General features: G+C 39.0%; 2 protein-coding genes across 2 annotated transcripts in view; both read right to left on the reverse strand.

Annotated features, from left to right (window-relative positions):
• The window catches only part of lamb2l (laminin, beta 2-like), a 44,138-nt gene extending 39,330 nt beyond the window's left edge, over positions 1-4,808 (reverse strand). The window contains exon 1 of the mRNA XM_086068582.1: positions 4,662-4,808. The gene's annotated coding sequence lies outside the window, so the exon portion shown is untranslated. The remainder of the gene's footprint in view (positions 1-4,661) is intronic.
• Positions 4,809-9,834: 5,026 nt separating this feature from the next.
• Positions 9,835-18,701, reverse strand: LOC147179416 (phosphatidylinositol 4,5-bisphosphate 3-kinase catalytic subunit gamma isoform). The gene is made up of 12 exons (XM_086068695.1): positions 18,409-18,701; positions 16,316-17,499; positions 15,487-16,099; positions 15,305-15,370; positions 14,954-15,179; positions 13,489-13,583; positions 12,879-13,022; positions 12,563-12,653; positions 11,238-11,368; positions 11,004-11,115; positions 10,703-10,860; positions 9,835-10,194 (listed from the first exon to the last, which is right to left on the reverse strand). The coding sequence occupies exons 1-12, from the start codon at positions 18,601-18,603 to the stop codon at positions 9,940-9,942; spliced, it is 3,270 nt and encodes a 1,089-aa protein (XP_085924821.1). The 5' UTR covers positions 18,604-18,701; the 3' UTR covers positions 9,835-9,939.
• Between the last annotated feature and the right edge of the window lie 160 nt (positions 18,702-18,861).

Genomic DNA, 18,861 nt, shown 5'->3' on the forward strand with positions numbered 1-18,861 from the left:
ATCCATCTTCATACGGTTGGATCCACTGGTATAGTGAGAAGCGATCCTCACTGATGTATGCTGACGGAAATTGCATAATATTGTCTGCCGTTGAGAAAATGAACAATGTGGTATGGGATGCACTACCAAACTGCCACTCTGAGAAATCAAACCGATCAAACCGGCTGGGCTATGTATGCAAAAAAAGCATGTTCCATATTTCCATCACCGTATTTAACTCATTCACTGCCATTGACGGCTATAGACGTTAAAAATTCATTTGAATTATTTCTATTAGTTTTGTTAACAAAAGTATGCAAACCTACAAAAAAAATTTTTATGATAACAGATATAACATTTGTGATTAATCGTGAGTTAACTAGTGTAGTCATGCGATTAATTCAATTATCACGCGATCCTAATTTTTAAGATATATATATTTTTTTTAACAATTTCAATTGAGAGTTAACTAGTGAAGTCATGCGATTAATTATGTTTAAAAAATTTAATCGCCTGACGCCCCTAATTTTTTATAGTTTTTTCTTAAAAAATAATTATAAAAAATTAATAAAAAGAAAAAAAGAAAAAGAAAAGATTATTAAAAATTTGGGCATCAGGCGATTAAAATTTGTAATTTTAATTAATCGTATGACTTCATTAGTTAACTCACAATTAATCACACATTTTATATCTGTTCTACATGTACAAAAAAAATCTAGGTTTTCATACTCTTATTAACAAAAATGGGAAAAAAATGTTAAACTAATAAAAATAGTTCAAATAATAGACGTCTATAGCTATCAATGGCAGTGAATGAGTTAATCTCCTCAAAAGGTACTCAAGTTAACAGCTTGAATCAGGAGTGTGTAACCTGCCAGAAACAAATGAAGACGAATTTGACAGCAACAAAAGAAGAACACAAGCATCAATTATTAGTACAAATGCTTCTTTTTCCACTTGGTAAACTGTTAGACTAAAATGCCCATTTTCACAACATGCCGGATAAATATTTGTACCATTTTTTTTTTTAAATCAATATGTTTCTAACGTTGCATTTAATTGTCATGTTGGTTCTACTTCAATGTATATGACCACATAAAGAGTCCTTTAAAAATGCATGTGTAAAAGACAACAAAATCAAAAAATGGTGGAATTGGCATTTCCTAGAAATATTATAATATAAACAAACCATTTTTTTTTACTACATTCATGATCAGACACTGTAATTAGGTTGCACTCATTAAGTTGTCAGTTGTCTGGAAACGTGATTTCCAGACTGGATGAAAGGAGACAAATATGCAAGAGGAGACAGACATGAAAAGGAAAGAAAAATGTCAACGGTGAAACTGATTTATATCAGCAGGTATGATTATGGCGTCTCAGCCTGCACACACAAGCTCCCAAGTGACACGTATAGAGCCCCCAACTAACACACTACCCTTTGGCAATAAGCCATACGGGGGTGAAAAAATATGCTCTCCTTAAAATTTGTACTTCTAGAAAATAAATGATTGGATACCAAGTATGCAGAGAAGTACTACACTGCCGAACCCAACGACAACATTTGAATGGGGTGTGGAATGCTCTCTGTGGATGTTCTGAACTCCTGCTCCCATGCTAATGTCTCATTGAGTAAAAAAAATGGTTGGAATGTGGATGCAGCTCCAATTCCTTAATGTCACGTCGTTCTTCTTTGGACTGCAAATATTTTGAGATTAAATTAACAGTAGTGTGCTCGATGTTACCTTATTAGTATTTGCGTTGGCAATTAAATACACACAATGGGCAGAAGTTCTCATTTGATCATTAGGACAAATTGATAAGCTATCGCTTAAAGCGATAGCCACTAACTGGCTAGTACTAGCAGTCACAGTTTACCTGTGTGGTCTAGATTCAAGCACAAATGAGCCAAGGGAAAGAAGTCACTAATCACGCCCTCCTACTCGACAACTGCAGTTGTGAGCTACTCGTGGATCCTCTTAACCCTTCAGGTTAGAGTTGATCGCAGCAGCAGGGTGCTGGGCCAGGTCCTTGAGCTGATTAAAGCTAGACTAAGCCTCCAAGAACCCTGGGAACATGCACCTCCAAACACACACACGGGGTGGGTAGAATACGGCAAGAATTAAGGGCATTTTCAGAGTAAAATTGAAATATAAGAATAAAACTGATACCAGAAAAATGTCTGTCAATAAAGAGGAAGTCAACCCAAAATAATTTATTTACAATATATATGTTCTTTGCAGCCGTATAAGTCTGATTAATATTGCGTTTGTGGCTCAGGTAACGACCAATCAAAGCCCGCCTGCTTTCTGAGTTTGGTCATGTGACCTTCGCAAGCTCAGCCCTTATAGGCACTGTGATTTCATTTTCAGTCGACAGCAAAGTGGCAAAATGGCCGTCCCCTAAAATGGATAATAACAGGTGGATTTTGCTGCTATTCAGAATCCACAAGCTCAATATTAAAAACTCATTCACTATCAGCCGTTTTCACTAAAGCAATCCCCTTCACTCCCGGCTGTTTTACTGGATTTTGACTGATTTTGCAAGGCCCACAGAATATTGTGTTCTATTGCTATAAAAACATGAAACCTACCAAAAAGACAGATTAAATTCTCTTCTTTCATCAGGAAAAAAAAGTATATAAAGTTTCTATCTGTTTTTGTTTTGCAGCAATTAGCATTTGAATAGAGCTAAGTTCCATCATTATTCACAAATCTGTTTAGAATTCTGAGTAATTGAGGGTTTTTTCAACATTGCCATGGTTAATTTCCTATGCTCTGCTGCCACCTGCTGGCCGTTTGTATAATAACTACCATTTCTTCAATTGTTCTTTACAGTTGAGAGGCTGCATCACAGCCTTCTGTATGCGCTAGCATTTAAAAAAAAAAAACATTAAAAAACGTATGAATGCGTCTTTGGGACACGTAAAACATTTAAAATAGAACGTATTTATAGGTTTTTGGGAGCAAATGTGTTAATCAGAATACCGTCTCAAGACTAATGGGGCTGCAAAGAACATATTATTGTAAAGATTTTTCGGGGGTGGAAATATAGGTCAAAATATTACGACAAAAAAGGTTCACATTTACTGGACAAAAAAGAAAATGTTATAGTCCTAATATTAGAGTAAATAAAATTACCCATTTAAATTAAATATTTAATTATATTGTCCGATGAATTGATTTCAGCAGCTGATCTCAAAACTGACCATTTTGACATCACAGTGTAAAATACACACTTTATTCTCAAACAATTACAACTCTATTTTAATTTCCCAGTTCCCAAAAAATGACTTTTTTCTCATTAGTATTACAATGTTATTCTTGGGACTTTGTGACTTTTTTTTCTTTATCAATGTGAGTATGATATTAGTCTGAAAACCCTGAGAAAATTCATGTTTTGAATCCAGGGGAACATATTAAATGACATTTTGGAACAACGAGTGTAAGAAATGCACTGATGTGCATTTGACTCTCATTCTTTGCAGTTCAAGGAAAAAAATCTGAGCTTGTCTCTCCATTAATCTGTGCCGCTAGTAATCTGGCAGGAATGTGTGTTAAGAAAGAAAAAGAAAACCCTGCCTTGCAGCCACGAGTCAACCACCAAGCAGGTATTCTGCTCACATAAATCACAGAAAATTTCACTTGCCCACCCCAACTCTAACCTCACATTTTTCATTGATTGGTCAATACGAGTGCAAAGCATCGTTGGATGTGAGGACTGTTTTATTGCCCTATCATTTTTGTTTACAAATTAAAGGGACAGCTCTTAGCGTGACGCATATCAATAAAAATACAAACTACAATCATAATAATTACAAGAACACTATGGAACATTAAATGAATACCTCCCTGACAGTGTCACTCACAAAGCTCTGCATTCTAATACTAGATATCCTTTATTTGTCCCACAGTGGGAAAATGTCAAGGACACATACAGTATGGGTTTAACAGTGATTGTCATTCACATTTACTGACCTATGGACAAATTTAACTCCTCAACGAGCCTAACATGGATGTTTTTAGAGAAAGTCAGACGAGAGTACCTGGAGCAAACCCAAGCAAGCTCAAGGAAAACATGCAAACGACGCACATACGCAGGACGAAGTTGGGATTCAAACCCTCAACCTCAGGACTGTGAGGCAAACTTGCTAACCACTCATTCAATGCGCTGCCTTCATTCGATTTTTTTTTCTTAACATTTTGAAATGTTGGTTACTATATATAATGCTAAACAACGCAACCTACTACTAAGGCTCCCTAACAGAGGTAAAAAAAATAATAATAAAATGCAGGTGAACATAACAATATGACCGGTTGACTCTTATGATTTTCAACGGACTTCCTTTTTTTTTTTTTTGTGGGCCTCTCATGAGTGTCAACTTTAAGATAACGTAACAAGTTTTGATGTAGTTTAGACCCGTTGCAACCGGGCAACAAGCAAGCTAACGGATAAATTAGCCCAGTACCACACCGTGTAAGGAACGCTAAAACGACATCAATAAAATAAAACAAACAAATGCATATAATGTCTAGATTTGTGTGATAGCTTCATGTGGCTATACAGACTGCTCGGCGTAGTCATCACTGTTAACTTGAGTATGGAACTTAAAAATTAATTTCATGCCAGAGGTTTTGAATGACTCCTTTTTTTCTTCTTCTTCTTTTTTTTTTAGCTCTCACCTGTTCGCCGCTTTTCCACGCACGCTTCACTCCTGGCTCTCCTCTGTTCACTCCCACACTTTCCCTGCGGGAGCTGCTGCGATGCAGGACGGCTCCAACCGGCGGGTGGGGGGCGTGGGGGGGTAGTCCCGACGTTGGCCGGCTGCAGTGTGCGGTCCGCGGGGAGAGAGACGCAGGTTGGCCCCTTGGAAGTTTTGGACCCCACCCAGTGCTATTAGGCCGCGCCCACTGCTTCAGGTAAAGATTACTCATAGTGTATTCCTGCTTCAGAACTGTTTAGGTAAGCGGGAAGGGAAGTCCCACACTTCTCTTGACAAAATTAAATGAAAATGTAGTAATTTATGAATATAGGTTTATTAATATTCTCCAGGTGCAAGTTTAAACTATAGCGGGGGCTGCACAAGTAGGGCACAATAGTATGCTATTACATTAAAATGTTTCGGGGGGGGGGGGGGGGGGGGATCTGTATTTTTTTCAAACAGAAATAAGTATTGTATATTTGTGTACCTACTTTTGCACCCCGCCCCCGTATACCTGTGTGGTCTAGATTCAAGTACAAATGAGCATGCAAAAAAAAAGACTGCTTTAGACTATAGAGTTTTAGACATGTCAAGTAGTGAGAAGCTAGATTTGTTTCTATCCCTCCATTCATTTGAGCATTGAGAGGCATTGTATATCTTGGATTGGTCACCAACCAGTTGCAGGGCACACACACAAACAATCATTCACACTACCATTCACACCAGAAATCTGAGCCACGTAGTAGTGATGTTTTCCCTCAGACTATGAGTGTGAAAAAAATATCAATGTATGTACTGTATAGTCACCTAAACAGAGTCATGGGATATTGTGTCATGCAAGTATATAACTTTGTATTGTATAGCAAAATATTGCTAAATGTTTGTTAAAAAATGATGAGATGAAAATAAATGCTTGTATCTGTATTATCTGTTGAACTTGAAAGTGATGAAAATTGCCATTTCAGTACAGATTTTCTGTCAAAATCAAAAGAATGAACCCATTTAGCAAGAAACATGAAGTGGACTTATTTGTTTTAGTGAGCCGCATGCAAAGTGCAGTGCAATGGGCCAGATTTGTCCCTCAGGCCTTAAGTTTGACACCTGTGATTTAGAGTCTACAATAACCCAAACCTGCACCTTATTGGAATGTGAGCAGATGGAGAACCCGGAACTAAGCACACAAGCATGAAGAGAACGGGCAAATTCCACACAGGAGAGCCTGAACCAAGATTTTAACCCGGGACCCCTTGACTGTGAAGCAGACGTGCTAACCACTAGGTGTATATATATGTAAAGTTAACGAGTAGATTTCCGGGCATCCATTTTGTCCTCATTAGGATCGAAGTGATACGGAAAATGAATTAATTGATTAAGTCAACTGAACTGAAAATGGGAGGTGGGAGCAGGAGTTCTTTTCTTAGTCAAGAGACCTTTATTTGTAAACAGAGAAGCTGGAATAATAATATATATATATATATATATATATATATATATTTCTCTAATCATCCTTTTATATATATATATATATATATATATATATATATATATATATATAAATTCACATAATAAAATTAATTAATTAATAATAAAAATTCACATATTTGTCTTTATTCATTTAATTGGATAAACTGTCAATTAATATTTCCAAAGATGAAGAGAGTAGGTGCAACTTGAATTTTAATTAGATTTTTGACAAAAATCTGGAAAAAAACTGATGGTTGCAACGTGATTTATCATTAAGAGGAAGAATTTTGCTGACCAAAGATTAAGGTTTACATATGCTGCTCTCTCTCTTGATGTCAACTAAAAGATCTTGAGTGATATAGACAAAATGCTTTTTAATTTTGTTTGGATAAACAAAAATCTGTAATAATGAACTCCTATAATAGAGGTGGCCTTAACCTTTTGTACTTTCAGACTCTAAATAATACTTTCAAAATAAACTGGTGAAAACAATTCTTAAAAAAAAACATTTTCAATTTGGAATTTTATCCCAAATTTCCTTTGTTCTAAACGTGGAGGCCTCATTTTTTATTTTTTATATGCAACTACAGCATCCCAAAACTTACCATTAAACTGTCTAATTTATCACAAACAGATGCTTCTTTCATGGTCTTTGATTTATAAACATAACTTCTCACCTCATCGATATTATTCATTGAACAATGCAGATATTGTATATAAACGTTAATCATTATTTTATCCCTCTTGGTTCTCCCATATTATATTCTTTTGGTTGATCAATTGTTTAATCCGAATGGCTTGTTTTTGACATACAAGGAATTTATTTTGAAATATGATATTGTGATTTCTGTTTCTGAATTAAATACCATTGTAAATGCAATATCTAATGGTGTTATTACGTTGTTTAGAGGTTTAGTTGGTTACAACTTCAACCTAACTTCACTATCTATTGATCCAACAAAAACTGAAATTGATTGTATTTGTTTCTCCCATAAACGGAACAATAACTGCAATGTACGAAAATAGTTTCAGAAAGATGTTGCCTATGTTGTTTTTTATTGGAACAATCTCATCAATAACCTCGACTTCATCGTCCAAATAATTTAATCAATAAAAAAGTGAAAGAAGTGTCTAAGTTTTCCTGCAGCGGATGAAGAAAAATATTAACACTGACTTCTTTTCTTGTGAAGATTCTCCGGAGGATATGTTTAATTTGTTTTGGGATTGCCCGTTTCCTGAAAAGTTTTGGAAATATGTTTCATTATTATAGAACCGCAGCTTTCTCTCTGTTTTGGAAATATACTGTTTGGCTTCAAAAAAATTCCATTTGGAAGTAAAAAGGCATTTTATCTCATCAATCTTATTCTAATATTGTCTGAATGGCATTTACACAAATGTCGATACATTAACCAGAGACCACTTCTTCTTTTTTTTTGATTGCTTGATTTATTTGATATAAATTAATTTGTTTGAAAATGAAGTCAAACAATATATTAAGTCTATTGGACACTCCACAAACAAGAAAGCAAGTAACATTTTATATTTATGTGAGCTTTATAATGTATTTTTGTAGAAGTTTCTTTTTTTGTGTATTTGTCTCCCCCTGGCTGTTATACTGTATTATGTTATATTATCAGTGCTGGCCCAAGCCTCCACGAGCCCCTAGGCAAAATTTGATTTTGGGGCCCACTATCACCGCCAATAATAGTGATTATTGGTCATATGAACTTATTTCATGTTCTACTCTTTCATTATTGAATACCCTTTGTAAAGCTATTTCTGAAACTTGTTGGAGTTAGATTGCAACCCACAATGATTAAGGCTCACAAAGTAGACAACTGGTTTTCAAACTTGAAGGCAAATCTTTTAAGTACTGCAATCTTTGGCAAATTCAGCAAATACCCCAATTGGCCACACAGAGCCCCAAAGAGAAGCCTGTGATGTTTTAATCTGAAATGTTAACACGATCAGACTGGGACTGATTTACACTGATGCAGTTCTAATTGGGACACTGAATGTCATCTAGGCCAATTGTAAGTACCAACATAATAAAATAAACCAATTATTTAATGTAAACACAATTTGATAAAAAACATTTTTTTAATAAAATCCAACATCAAATGTAAAAAAAAATATTCTGTGATTCATATAATTTCAACCGTTGGAAAGTTGAGTTTTTTTATTTAATCTATTTGAAACGTGCATAGCGTGTCGTTACTGACTGCCCTCTGCCAAGACACTAGAGTTAAACTTTTTTAAGTGCTTTTGGCTGAATGTGTGCACTTTACCGGGAGTTGGAACGAGGAGGGACACCGGGACCCGATCAAGAGATGGGTAGGATCTTTCTTCACTGAGGGGGTCAATGGACTATATGCCACGGAGGAGGCGGGACTTCCGACTTCCGGGTTTTCACCCATCAACTTTGTTTCCGGTTTGCGACGTGTGGGCCGCGTCCCAGTACTTGGGTTTCCGCCTTTGTGCCCTTCGGTTGCGCGTTCCCGTCGACGGGTGCGAGGCTGCGAGTTTGTAGTGTCCGAAGCATTTCAGATAGCCGAGACGCCCTCCCGCCGATGAGCGAGAGCGCGCGGTTGGGGGGCGCAGGAGTGGGAGTGAGAGATTTGAAACGCGGCCACGGCGCTGATGTGTAAAACCCGGAAGTCTAAAGTCAGTGGCATCTACCCAATTGGAGCAGGAAAGCAGGGCTGTAAGTTAACACCAGTCAACCCGCCAAACGCAGGTTAAAATTCATTTTGGCAGGTGCCAGATGGTCATAAAAATTTACTAGCCAATTTAGCTGGTAATGCATGACGCAATCGCCAAATTGGCTAGTAAATTTGCATGACCACCCGCCCAAATTAATTTTAACCCCCAGTTGGCGGGTTAATTTACATTAACAGTGTTAATTTACAGTCCTGGCAGGAAGTAGGTTCTAATGACCGGCTGTGGTGTGTCCTGAGGCATCTAGCTAGCGGCATTGGAGATATGTCTTTAAGTGAACAGTATAGTAATATGTTGCACTGCTGAGAAATATAATGTTCCTCTAAATCACTATGTCACTCAATTAGTTTCGTTACACGTATGTCCTCTAGCAAGCTTTGTGATGCTTCCTTCTGTTCCCTCAGTTTCAGGATATTGGAAAAAATAAATGTGTTCAGGAAATATTCAATTTTAGCCTTTTTTATGACCGTTTGGATCTTTCTTTTCTGCGCGAAAATTGAACAGAAGTTTACAATCATATACTTACGTTTTGTTAGAGATTTGCAATTGTGTTTTTTTGCCTATAAACTCCATTAGGACAGTTACAAATGGCACAAAGTGCACCCGTCGTTTTGTCACTTAAGGCTGACAGTCGTTTAAACAATAATTGCAAATTTTAAGGTGTGCAGTTACGCAAACACTTTCAGCACTCGAATCTCCGCCATTCAAATGACTGCTTTGTTTGATAGCAACTCTTTTTTTTTCAACTTGATTTTCACGCATGCGCCAACGTAATGCGTACTTTGCTTATTGAGTTATTTAATACATTGTCCGCTGTGTCCGTTCTTTGCTTAAATATAAAGAAATGTGACACCCCTGCTATATGTAATATACCTGTAAAATATTTTATCAGCTACCTGGATATTAATGCAATGGATCAATGTGTAATTAATTCTTAAACCATAGTTACATACAACATAAACATACCACTAAGTCTACGCTTAAAAAAAATTATAAGTCATAAAAATATCATGCTTTGACATAAGCATTATCTTAGAAAAAAAAATGTCATTCATGTTTCATTTTTATTTATGTATTTATCTATTTGCCATCCGGTGGATCCACCAGTTGGCCTGCACAGTCCAACCCAACTGCTCACATTTGTCAATCTGCTGGAGGAAATGTTGCTTGGCCTCTGCCTCGCTCTTGCCCTCCTGCAGCGCCTCCCGCAGGTAGTGCATGTCTTCTACAGCGCTCAGCTCAGGCATCCCCGAGAGAAGCATGAGGGAGAAGAGAGTGACCAGAAGGCGAGAGTGTGCGCGCAGAGCCAGATATGCCTCAGTGCATACGTTCTGTTCAACAAATACACAATGATCGCATTAGGCTCTCTCCATATATCATGTACGCTGCCATCTGTCACGCAATGAGAAATTGCATTTAGGATGCTGATTTCAGCAAGGGTTAAAGATACTTTAAAGTCAATCGTGAACCAGACGTGCTCGAGTTTTTGTAAGTAGCGAAGTTCATTTAGAACAGTGGTGTACAACGTCCGGGCCATGGGCCAATGCCAGTCCATGACCTGGCAAAGTAAAAAAAAAAATAATAATAAAGTTTTTTATTTTATTTTATTTAAACTAACAGGTTTTTAGCAAACACTGAATACAATTTACATTCTTGAATGGACATTTCTGTAAAAATGGGTAGGCAGTAATCTGAAGTATAACACAAATCTTTCACTGGCTTTTACTGTTGTTTTGATTGACTGCAGTGTTTTGACTAATGTATGCACTACATCGTTTTTACTCTTTGCGCAGAAGCAGGAGTGTATAAATCATTGGATGCAGAAGAAGGTGTCCTTACCCGGAAACGCTGAAAGTAGAGGCTATTGCCACCTTTGACCCTTCCCATGACATACAGGAAGTCTGGCGTGAGGACAAAAGGCACACGCTCCCGACTCACGCCAAGGAAGTGCTTCCTATTGCCCAAGATGTGGCCAAAGTCGATGTGGAACAAATTGCCTAAAAAGCATAAGGGAGATTTTTGTTTATATAGTCCAATGATTCCTCACATTACATGAAGCATGACAAATAATTGGAAGTTAAGGGATGGAAGTTAAAGGAGAAGTATTTTTGGTATACCATAAGTATTATGGTATATTTACCTTCATCTGTGATCATAATGTTGTCATTGTGTCGATCCCCAATGCCTAGTACATATGTAGCCACACAATAGCCGGCACAGGACTTTACAAACCGCTCTACGGTCTTAAAATGCTGTATGACAGAAAATGAAAACATGCACTTTTGAAAAGCATCATCGGGCCAAAATGAATTTAGTATTTTGTCCCTTCATGGCCAACATGAATAGGGAGTATGTGATTTAAATTGTTACTTACCATTTCCTGGAGAGAACATTTGGATTTGAGCCATTCAAAGAGAGCGTCATTCCTGAAGAATCCATTCGTTCCTCCGTGGCTCTTCTGGACTGCAGCGATAGTTGTTGCATCCCTGACAATCTCGATCATGCCTAATAATACATGGATATTTGATTAATTGATGGTATGTTTTGCTTAATATAGTTAATGTGACAGGAAACAGACTAATTAGGGTTATACTCAAGGATCAGCTTCAGTCATAAATGGCCACAGTGTATCTAACCAGGAACCCTCCAATTAATACAATATGTGTAAAGAAAAATCATTGAATTAGACTCCCCTACCCAAATGTCGACAACTTTGCCCGAACTTCTTCTTATTAGAACATCATTAGCAGAACCTAAAGCTGGTGTTGAGTTATTAACATTGTTTTTCAGTTTTAATTTATATTTTAGCCGTTTTGGATTTAGTTAACTCAGTATGGCCCAATGAATAGCATTCTTATGTGTCTCACACTCCTGAGAAAATAAGGGAGTATATGTGTCTGGTATCTGTCTCTTCCGAAAGAGACAGGCTGATGTATGATTGTTTTTCTCTAATCTGATTTATAGCTATGGGAACTTGCTGAACTTGCAGAAGGGAGGAGAGAGGGATTCTCTTGTTTATACTGTGTTGTGGGCTGATGGGAGGAGACTTCTAGTCTCCCACTATTCTGAATAAGTATTGATGCACCACGTTGGAGAGACAGACAACCTGATAGAACACGGCTTCAGTGTCATCAGCTTTTTGTCCTCAGAAGCTTCTGGTAATAAATACCTTTGCAAAGGGACTTCTTCACCAGGATCTCACCATTCGGTTAATTGAACACGCAAAGAGTACAATACTTAATATTGTCTACTCTAACACTGGTAATGCTGTTAGCTAACACTATTATATGCTATGCTGCAGCTTAGCTTAGCTTTTAGCTTTTAGCTTCAGCATCTGCTTCAGAGTAGTTCGTTCACATGGAGCTTCATCCAGCCTAGCTGACAAGTCATTTGAACTCAGTGGTGGAGGTGGTTATGTTAATTACCCCACTGTTATGTAACAGTGGGATAGAAGTGCCAAAGAACCGATTTTCAGAAATAGCCTAACAACGAAGGATGAACTTGGTTGTTTAATTCCACTCAAACTCCAGGCTCTATTAATATAAAAACAAAAAGATAATTTCCCACCATTTAGCCCTTTTAATGCAGACCATATTAAATGTTTGTTTGTTTTTTGAAGAAAAAATGGAACAATATTATCGCTATATATGCCAGATCTTGATCGCGGATCAGATTTTTTAGGTGCTTGACGTTTCTTACCTATGTTGTGTCCTGTGGAGATGCAGCCATACGGGACAAGGTTGAGGTGCAGAGACTGCTCTTGCCAGATTGAGTCCATCACTGCTAAGGTCTGAAGAGAGATTTGTCGAAAGGTCAAATACATTGAGAGAAACTCAAATAGCGGCAGAGTTATCTGCAAGTGCTTGTTTATTTGGTGAGAGGCAGTGAATACGTTGTTGCACCCAACGACTAATTGAGTCTCAAATGACTTATTGAGTTGCAGAATGTTGACCACTATCTAAGCTCACTTAAAAAAAAATTTTTTTTAATAAGAAAATAGACCAATGTGTCTCACCTGAATCACCAGCATGTCCTGTCTGAGGTCATCCCCCTGTTTGAAAATGATCCCAACAGGTGTAGCAGAGGTGGGTGACGGCATGGGCGAGAACTCCAACCACAGAGGTTTCTTCTTTGACGCCATCACCTTGCATCTGTCTAGCTGCATTTAAAGGGAATTGAGGAGAAGCGCTTTCAAAATACAGTGATTTACTCAGATAATTTCAGTAAACACCGGAGAAAGCACAGACCATTAAATATAGACATTAGAGCGGTGAATAACAATTACTAATGACAGTCAGAGAGGTAATAACAAGGTTTATAGATGGGGGATAGTCGCCCTGTGTTGACACGGTCGATTGTTGACACTTGTGTATTAGTTTACACGCATGTCATATTTCCTTGACATCTTTTGAGCCAGGCTCAAATAGGAAATTATTCATAAATCATGAACTGAAAAGATGAGAGGGGAAAATTCTACTTCTCAGACCATAAGGCTTTGCTGGAAGGCTCTATTTTACTTGCATCTATTCAATTACACTCATAGCTCACCATGGCAACATCAGTGTGAAATAACGTTCAGTCACTCCTATTATGCAAATACACAAGTAGACCGTAGAGATGCTTGCCAGAATCTGTCCAACTTTGACGCGAGGATCCAAAGGCAACAAGAATTCATTGGGCAGCGGGTTGTCCTGAAGAAATTCTTGAAGCTTAAGAGAAGCTGGAAAGAAAACAATTTGAGAAGTGTTTGCTGTGCAAATGATATTGGCCCAAGTATTTCAACGGGTTTGTATAGTCCAGGGGTCAGCAACCTGCACTGACAAAAGAGCAAAAGAGAATTTAGGCCAAATAAATAAATAAATAATCTATCTGGAGCCGCACATTGGAAGAGTGTGATGAACAAAACAGTGTGTTAGTGTTAGCTACTTTTGGGGGGGAAAATTTGCCTTATTTTGGCTAGCAATTTTCTGACATTTTGGGGGGTCATTTTATAGTAATTTTCGGGATTTCTTCTTTTGTTTTTTTAACCTTTTTCTGATTACTATTTGAACATTTTCTTCCCTGCCTTTTCTTAAATAAATGACAATTTTGTGGACATTTTATGGTAAATTTTGGGATTTCTTCTTTTGTTTTTGGACATTAAATAATGAGTTTTTAAACGTTATCTTTTCTGCCTTTTTCTTTTATTAAATTATCTGACTTTTTGGCAATTTGGTCACCTTTTGGACATTTTTAGGTAATTTAAAACTTTGTAATCTATGTTTTATCTCTCCTTTTCTGACAACTTGAAAATTTGGACTCTGACATAAAAAAAATATATATATATATTATTAATTTAAAAAAAATCTAAATCATTAAAGTAGCACTAAAGAACTTTTCAACCTTGATAAAATATTTTCATAACTGTTCTGATGAGACATCGACTTGAAACTAGTTGAATGGTACATTTGCCATGGCCTGAGGGGGTCTATATCATTTTTACTGGCACTAAGCAGCTTTGAGAGGTTGGTAGGAACACTGCCACATAAAAAACTCCAAATGTGCTGACTGCTTTATAGCATACGTCAGAAGCTACCCCGGATGAAAGGACAGTAAAGGATCAACATTGGCCCGGATTTCACTGCAAAAACGATGCAATGCGCTTGTCCTTATAGGAAATGTGGTCTTCCTTCAGACATAACAATACCGCTTTTGTCCATATGGTGCCGCCATAATCAACGTAAACTGAAAATTCCTTTAATTCATTTGAAGAATTGTTTTATCTAAAAAAATCAAAAGAAAATATGTAATGAAATAATTTCTCTTTCTTTTTAATTTTCTATTTTCCTTGATTTCTGTTCTAAACTAGTCAGAGAAATAACAATAAACAAATGTAGGGGCAATTATGTATACTGTGGTGATTATTAGGGTTCCCTCAAGGAACATAAGAGATAAGTGACAGAAAGTTTAACTCTCGCTGAGGCTCTGGCCATCTAGTTTGTAAACAATCACAGTGCAGCTCCGCTTCTGACTCATCCTTTCAAACTTAACTGAATTGAGGTTTCGCATGACCCATGCATTTCACTCATCTACAACAAGCTAATTCCCCACCTGAAGGAGGAAGGTCCCTCTTCTCAGGGTAGGCCTTCTTAATCATAACCGCAGCCTCCTGAAGAGCGTCCACAGCCTGCACCTGTTGAACAAAGCCATCCAGCATGGCCTGACCGCAGCCCAGAAGGTAGGCCTCCAGAATCACCGACATACGCTGACGGAAATACGGGCAGGACGTTACCTCGCCACGCACGTACCAGAAGAAGAAGTGGCCGATCCGCTTGCTCTGCAATAGGGGATGAATCAGTGCGATGAGTGAGTCACATGGAGTATCGCCACCAATATCATCACAACCCCAACACTTTTTAAATGTGTTTTTAACAGAATAATACCAACAATCTTGTCACTCACCCTCAGGGCTCTCTGGATGAGGTACCGAGCAAGGAAACTGTCATGGTAAGGTTCCACTTTGAGGGTCTACGTGAATAAAAAGTATGAACATTTCATTTGTGTACATCTCTAGCTAGAAGACTCAACGTCCACATCTCAGATAGTTGTGAAAATGATCTGATGAAGCGTAGAAATACACCGACCTGCACCAACTGGAGTAAATACTTGAGAACGTCATGGTTGGAGAGGCTCTCTAGTCGCTGTACTGCTAATTTTCTGACTATCTCGTCAGCAAAGTCCATGCTCAGCAACTCCAGGGCCATGGTCACATCCAGCTTTGTCAGGTCCCCGTTTGTCACCAAGCAGTGGACATCTGCAACCACTTTGCCGTTCGTCCAATTCACAGTGCGGAGGAACTGGGGTAGGTTGGTATCACAACAAACGCTATTTTGCCGGCATCTACTAAGGCAAGCCTTGTTTGTACAGAAATTTTGAGGTGCTGATGGTGAGAGCTCAGGCTCAGTCGCTTCATCTTGGGCTGTTTTACACGAATCATTGTTGGATACAGAGGCAGGAGCAGATTTGCTTTGGGAGATGCTAGTACTGGGATTACCAGAATAGTCGGTGGCGCTAAAGCTCGTTGGGAGAACCACGGGGAAGCAGTAGTGGTCAAGAAAGAAGCTGATTGCCATTGAGTTTAATTTATCTGGATTAGTAGCACAGGAAAGTTTATCAGCTTGGCAAGTGATGACCTCATCCTCCTGCTCATGGTGGGACCACATGTGTAACGTGAAGTATCCCTGGCTGAGGACAGACCTGGCAGAAAATGAAAGGAAGACGGATGTCAATGGAGGAAAGATAAGAAGTTACCAGTATTATAGAAAGTGCCCATCTTTTGCAGGGGTTAATTCCTAAGAGAGGCAACGTAAAAATGTGTGAATACCAGATGTACCCTAAAAATGTGTAAGCCTAAAATTACCCTTCCATACTAAACCATACAAAGCCATTGATGATGGTAGCAAAACTTCTAACCTGTAATCAATCAGGAGAAGATTGACAAAGTAGAGCACCTTCGCCTTCCCTTTTTGCAGGTCTACCGTTTTGGAGGCTGAGGTTGCGGGTGAAACCTTTGCGTCATCGGTCCCCGGCGACGTATCACTACTGCAGGCATTAACGGTGAAGCCCAGCTTGGCTCCACGAGGTAAATCCTTAAGAAGCAGATCGAAGCCCAGCCACTCGTTCCACAATACTTCTTCCGTGAAGAGCTTGTGTGGTGACGACGCGGACGAGATAACCGAATTACCGTAAATGATAGCTGCTTCCACGTGGACCAATCGAGGGGGTTTGCTTGGAAACGTCGGAATATCAATGCCGAGAAGTTTGACACGAAATTTTCTGTTGCAGTCCCACAAGGATATCATGAAGATGTCTCCTGGATCCTTCCCTTCGAGGGAGAGTTCTTCATGGGAACGGAATGGGCCACTGAAAGTATCAACAAGTGGCAAGTCCTCGAAGGTGAATGTCTCCTTAACAAGCTGGGACGAGGGAATCACAGACAGGTGGAGACCTTGATTGTCTTTCAAGCACTGTCGCACCCAGTGGAAGTCTTTTAGAGGATAGTCCTCGGACAAAAACTCTTCCCTTCCTGTGACTTTTAACACCAGGCTGTCAGAGATTTCATGCTTCTCTTGCGCAATCACCCGTCGGAAAAATTGAAGAAGGATATCAGGTGTTGCATTGAAATCGACATGAATGCTGAAACTGATCTGATTCATGTAATGTAAAGTGACAGGCAGTTTTCTATTTAACAAGTGATTTAAGTCATTTGGCACCGGGGCGTTTGCTACCCAAGGCTCTGTTATGTACATTGTGTCATCCCTATTCCTTAGCTCTTGGTTTCTGCAAGATGCCAGTTTCCTGCGGGTGTACGCCAGCTCACAATTTTTGTCCGACATCTCTTTTTCCAGATCGTGTCCGATCAGGAGAGCCAGAAACTGCTGCTGTTTCTGTTTCAACTCACAATCCACTGCCACCGTCTGCTTCAGCGCAATGTGGGCTGTTAGAATCCCAATGTCATCATACCACCTCGGCATATCAAGTGTCCTGATGATCTGAGAGTTGTCAAAAGCCTCAAACCAGTCTTCTCCCTTGGAAAATAGTATTGTGTACTTTTCTGGATCCAATATTGCAGATGGATCTGGATGGCAGTTCTGCACCTAAAACCACAAACTGTGTTAAAAATGAGTGACCCATGGTTTACAGAATGCCTAGAAGACCTAGTGTGTAGTCCTTAGCGCCATCTAATGGTCAAAGAATAGCACTAGAAGCACGAAGGAGCACGCACACTACGGTGGCTCAGAGAGACCACATTTTGCAAACCTACCACCGATTCTTGTTTTGCGTGAGCAAACGAACATCTCGGTGAGCAACGGCAACTTGGCAGTCGATATGAAGCCCGGCGAGTGACGCCGAAACACCGAGCGAGCCAGAATTAGCCGGAGTAGCTAACAAGAACGACTAGCGGGTGTTTGTCGGAGCCGTAGGCTGGAGTGGTTAACAAGAGCGGCTATTGGGAGGAGCTAGTAAAAAAAAGAAAGAAAAAAAGCTGGTAAAAGCTTGCGAGAGCAAAGCAGAAAGTGACAAGCAATGGGCCCGAATCACGCGAGTTAGTGACGACCACCTGCCGGCCCCAGCTGCGGTCACAACACTTGATGCAAGCACAACCCGGGCTAACTACATTCGCAAAGCTGTCCTTTTGGGCATCCATAGCAGGAAGATGACGGCGAAACATGGCAGCAGCTCTAATAAGGTGAGACTACAACCATGTAATATAATTAGTGATTACTAAACCTACGATTATATATAGAAAAATGCATTTTTGCATACTATTGACATAGACAGTCGTGTTTTTAAATGAATAATTCGTCCACCGCTAGATGGCGCTAGGGATCACTGAATGCCCCTTTAATGTTTTAATATTATAGTAGAGACCGTTTAAAAAAAATTCCATTGTTAGGACAATTTGCTTCTCCATTAATGTTTGGTCCTCATGTTCTACAATTGCAAAACAAAACCATTTCTAAAATTCACAAAAAGTGACATTAATACATATTTAGATGACTTACCTGCATTGAGATGTACATCCTCAGCTGGTTGACAGTGCACCGAGCAGGAAGGATCACAGACACCATCTCCCCATCTGTATGTTCACCATTGGGGAGCTTTGGGCCCGGCCTAAACTCACAGATGAACTTCAACTTATCCTCAGAGTGCTTTTGAGTCCACGCCAGTGAGTTGGCAGCAAGTGGATACAGGTCCATTGAGACTGGTAGACTATTGTGGAGAAACTCAACAAAACCCAAACAGTTCTGTAACGTAACACAATTGTAAATTATGACTCCTCTGCTGATGGTGTGGCTTCAAATCAACTCTTCAGGCAGGTGCTTTAAAGGGGAAGTCTGACTGACTGTGGCTTTGTGTTCGTGTGTTCCCCTTTTGTGCATTTATTGCCACTTCCCCGCAGACATTTCCCATTTTACATCAAGATAACAACATTACATGCTGATGTTTAAGCAACT

The sequence above is a fragment of the Leptonotus elevatus genome, chromosome 2 (assembly GCF_054856555.1).
Source record: "Leptonotus elevatus isolate MCC_2025b chromosome 2, RoL_Lele_1.0, whole genome shotgun sequence".
NCBI lineage: Eukaryota > Metazoa > Chordata > Actinopteri > Syngnathiformes > Syngnathidae > Leptonotus > Leptonotus elevatus.